Here is a 4,790-nt window from a genome sequence, read left to right as displayed (position 1 = left end):
AGCACGTAATCCCAGCACTTTGGGAGGCCCAGGCAGGCAGATCACTTGAGTCCAGGAGTTCGAGACCAGCCTGGCCAACATGGCAAAACCCCTGTCTCTACAAAATATACAAAATTAGCTGGACACCGTGTTGTACACCTGTGGTCCCAGCTACTTGAGGAGGGCGGGCTGAGGATCAACTTAAACAATATCATATGTAAAAACAAAAATTTTTTCCTTTAAGTTTAGTCAAGTGAAGCAGTGGGAGTGGAGAAGGAACAAAGAAATCTGTAGCTAGTTGTGATAATTGGTTGTAAACAGGAATGATTTTTTATGCACGATATACTGTTATCAAAGTTACATATGCTGCAAAGCTGGTGGTGAACAGCAACAACAGCAGTGTCCTGGTCCCCCCTACACTTCTCTCTAGGGATAACAATCCATCCATCCTCCCTCCCTCCCTCCCTCCCTTCCTTCCTTCCTTCCTTCTTCCTCTCTCTCTTTTTTTCCTTTCCTTTTTTTTTTTTTTTGACTGAGTCTTGTTCTGTGGCCAGGCTGGAGTGCAGTGGTGCTATCTCAGCTCACTGCAACCTCCGCCTCCCGGGTTCAAGCGATTCCCTTCTCTCAGCCTCCCGAGTACCTGGGGTTACAGGAAGGTGCCCAGACGTCCGGCTAATTTTTGTATTTTAGTAGAGGCGGGGTTTCACTGTGTTGGCCAAGATGACCTCCATCTCCTGACCTCGTGATCCGCCTGCCTCTGCCTCCCAAATGCTGGGGTTACAGGCCTGAGGGATAACAATTTTCAATGCATGCAGCCAACCTCTACATATCGTTACTCTTTGACTGTCCAGTTTTCCATCCCAGGCCCTGCAGTCCAGCCTGCAAGCGGAAATTGATCTTCTGTGTTTTCCTTCCTGCCAGTCCACTCTAAGGAGCCAACAAGGCACCTCTCTCCCCTCCCCCACCCTCACGCCTCCGCACGCCTGCCAAACTGAGCCCCTCAAAGACTGCGGTGTGTTTCAGTCCTTCGTAACCGCTGAAAATTTTCATATTTTCAAAATATGAAAATCAGAGTGATGGTCCTGAGCGCCCGGAGGGACATCTTAGCTTGCTCTCAAGACCCACCATGAGCCGCCCCCACCGTCCCGCACTCAACCCTGGGAGCTGCTCAGGCTCCTCTTACCCGTGGCCCTGCGGCAGCTCCTCCCGAGCGACCGAGGATCAGAACCCGCGCTCCCAGCCCGCGCGCTTGAAGAGGTCGCCGCGCAGGTTTCTCTTTCCGGCTGAAATCTTGGGACGAAAGAATGAGATTTTCCGGAGTCAGGTTCCAAAGCTCAGTGAAGCAGCGACTTTCAGGACCCGCAATAGAGACTTGGGAGCTAGAAATTCGGCATGGAAATCTGAATATGAAGAACAGAGTAAATTAACATTCGGAATAGGATGGGCCATCTGAATAAAACAGTGTTACTCCTAAGTTAGGTCTCGAACGATCGACCCTAAACTGAGACACAATCTCCAATGACTGAGCTAACCCCATCAGAATTTCTCATGCCACCGTTTACTTACCAAAAAGACAACGGGTGTCATTACGAGATTTCCCGAGTGAAAGGAATCTCGGGGTCTAGGACTGAGGGGCGGCGGCCTTTTTAGTGGAGGAGACCTCTCACCCCGAGGCCCAGGGTCGCCCTGAGAGGTGGTGGGGACTTGTTCGGTTGCTGGGGCGCTGGCTGCGAGGTCTGGGCCTCTGATTGCAGGGGCCAGGAGGCTCGCCCAGGGCTGGGACCAGGATTGGTGACTCCGACTGGACGTTTGGGCAATTTCCCTGTGGACCAGGCCCCTGCGAGAAGCCGGTTTCTGTGACCCGGACCCCTGAGGAGGGGACGGGAGAGGTGGAGGGACATCTTAGGGGACGCATTGCCAGGCTGGAGAAGGAGGGACCTGGGGACTTGCAGCCACGGAGCTTCCTTCCCCAGGACCCAAACCTTTCTCTTCTCTAACCCAGGACTTGGTACAAGGGCAGATGTAAACCCCAATCCTTTCACTTTGTCTTTGAGACGGGAGTTTGCTTCCCAGAGTGTCTTCTGGCAACAGAGTAAAAGACCAGCAAACAACAAGGTCCCACCGAGATCTGAACTTGGATGGCTAGATTCAGAGGCCAGAGTGTTCACCATTACCCCACGGAACCAGCTGTTGAGAATGCTCTCAGTTACTGGCATTTGGCAAGTGAATTCTCAGCTTCCATATTCACCAGAATTTGCAGGTATTTTTTTCTCCTTGGCACACAGGACTTGAGTACCTTTAATCTACAATAGGAGGAGACGCCCCAGACTTACCTCTCTCTGCTCTTCTCTTTAGGTTTCTGTCTCAGAGAATGAGATTAAGCGCCTTTCCGGATTAGGGACAGGGAAGAGCTATATGTAGGTCTCCACTATAGCCACCAGTTCTGCCTGCATTGCCAGTTTTCTGCCCTGAAATAAACATTCTGCCAAGACCTCCTACCCGCTGGGGTTTCTTTCTTTTTTTTTTTTTTTTTTTTTTTTTTTCAGCCCAGAGGTCTTTTATTTATTTATTTTTTTAACACCTATTATGCCATGAATTCATAGGGAATAGGTTCCAGCAGCTCAGGCTCCTTCCCATTGGTCCTCACAAAGTGTGCTTCTCTGGGTGGAGCAGGCTGGCGCTTCAGCTGAACCCAGGTACCTTTCTCTTTGGCTTCTTTCTTTTTCTGATCATTTTCCTTCACGCGTTTCAGGAAGCTATCTCGGCTCTTAGAGTGCTTAATGTGCTCAATACGCACATTAATTCTCTTGGCAAGAATCTTGCCCTTAACTTGTTTGTTTACAACAATGCCAACAGCATGCTGGGTAACGTTGTAGACTCTCCCAGTTTTGCCATGGTAACACTTGTGGGGCATTCCTTTTTGAACAGTACCCATTCCCTTGATGTCTACAATATCACCTTTCTTATAGATTCGCATATACGTGGCCAAAGGAACAACTCCATGTTTTCTAAAAGGCCTAGAGAACATATATCGGGTGCCTCTCCTCTTTCCCTTTGTGTTCGTCATTTTGGCAAATTACTGGAAGATGGCGGTTCCGGCCGAAAGGGCGTTTCTTTCTTTTTCTTTGCAACTTTCCTTTTCCCTTTATCCATGGAGCACTGATGACCATTTCCGGAATAAGATTTGGGATATGCTGGAATTTTCACTCTTCTTATTCTGCTTTCTTCTCCTCCTGTTTCTCCTCCTCCTCTCATTCTGTTTCCAATCCCCTGTCTCTCCTGCTCTCTGTCTTCCTCACACTACCCCCACACCCATTTTCCCCAGCTCCCTCCAGCTCTCCAAACTTCCTGCCTCCCCCTCCTTCTCTGTTCCTTCTTGGCTACCATTTCTCTTCCTTCTGTAGGCTCCCACCCTACCCACCACCAGCCTCCCACACACAGCCTACACTAACAGAAGAATGGGCTACCATGGTCTGAGAGGAAGTTGAGGAATATGTTCCTAGTCAGCACACTTTGGGGGATCTTTGCTAGGGAGTGTGAGTGCGGTGACACCAACCGAGATGATAAACGTCAGCCAGTCCTTGAGGCCTGGGGAGGACCGGCAGATCCAAGGCAACACCATACCTGGGGTGACCCAAAAGAGTCATCTTCCCATTCCAAAAGGCTAAATCTGATTGCCAAAGTCCAAGGAAATTGAAAGCAGCAGGAGCCATCGTCTTTGCAAGTCCAGTTCCACGTAGAAAGATCATGGTGCTTCCTTCCAGCCACCGCAAGGTCAGCACACAGGCATTTGCATTGCCCAGGACTCAGCCAGTACCCTGGATGCCTGGCTAGGGCCTGTCCAGAGAAAAGCTAGGCGTGGGGCCCATTTCCATCTAGGCGGAGGTTCCTGGGGAAGTAGGCACTTGTCAAGAAATTGCCCCTTATAGTCCTCCTAAGGGTGTGTGGAGCCTCAGTGCTGCTACCTCTTGGACTCCACCCTCCAGATGCCACCAGCTCCCACTGTCCAGGGCTTGCAGTGAAGTCTCCAAGGCTCTGGTTTTTTTTTTTTTTTTTTTTTTTTTTTTGAGACGGAGTCTCGCTCTGTTGCCCAGGCTGGAGTGCAGTGGCCGGATCTCGGCTCACTGCAAGCTCCGCCTTCCGGGTTTACGCCATTCTCCTGCCTCAGTCTCCCGAGTAGCTGGGACTACAGGCGCCCGCCATCTCGCCCGGCTAGTTTTTTTTTTTTTTTCATTTTTTAGTAGAGACGGGGTTTCACTGTGTTAGCCAGGATGGTCTCGATCTCCTGACCTCGTGTCCGCCCATCTCGGCCTCCCAAAGTGCTGGGATTACAGGCTTGAGCCACTGTGCCGGGCCCCGGCTCTGGTTTTTGAATCCTCCTGGTTTGGTGAGCCAAGAGCTGCCTCCCACAAAGTGAGCAGATGTGGAGAGCTGCCAGATCCGAAAGGGAAAATCACAAGGCATTGCCAGCTAGATAGGGACAGAGTCCCCTCTATTATGATTCGGATTCAAAGGGTAGATGTCATGGCCCCTAAACATCACAGCATGACCAGGGCATGCCACCCACGACCTGCAGTGCCCTTGCACCTGGTTAGGTGTAAGTGATTTTACTTTAGCAGACAAGTGTTCTCTTCTTCCCCAAACTAATGCTGCTGCACTGTCCTGCATGGGGAGATGGGTATGGCTGTAGACGGTGCCCTCCAGAGTGTCCAGGATGGGGGAACATGGTGCAGCGGCCAGTATAATGGTTTAAAAGAATGGCCACTTTCAAAAGCCTTTCACATCCCCTAATCTGGGATCTTTTGGGACTA

At 50.6% G+C, this 4,790-nt stretch overlaps 1 protein-coding gene across 1 annotated transcript; it reads right to left on the bottom strand.

Moving 5' to 3' along the window:
• Nucleotides 1-2,531: 2,531 nt before the first annotated feature.
• On the bottom strand, nucleotides 2,532-3,094 carry LOC115899274 (60S ribosomal protein L21). The gene has a single exon (XM_030937126.1). The coding sequence runs from the start codon at nucleotides 3,044-3,046 to the stop codon at nucleotides 2,564-2,566; it is 483 nt and encodes a 160-aa protein (XP_030792986.1). The 5' UTR covers nucleotides 3,047-3,094; the 3' UTR covers nucleotides 2,532-2,563.
• Between the last annotated feature and the right edge of the window lie 1,696 nt (nucleotides 3,095-4,790).

Source organism: Rhinopithecus roxellana, chromosome 8, assembly GCF_007565055.1.
Source record: "Rhinopithecus roxellana isolate Shanxi Qingling chromosome 8, ASM756505v1, whole genome shotgun sequence".
NCBI lineage: Eukaryota > Metazoa > Chordata > Mammalia > Primates > Cercopithecidae > Rhinopithecus > Rhinopithecus roxellana.
The sequence above is the reverse complement of the archived record's forward strand: the minus strand, read 5'-3'. Positions and strand labels throughout refer to the sequence as shown.

Bases quoted from the DNA above. Each gene is read 5' to 3' on its own strand.
- LOC115899274 (XM_030937126.1), bottom strand. From the start codon at position 3,046: ATGACGAACACAAAGGGAAAGAGGAGAGGCACCCGATATATGTTCTCT.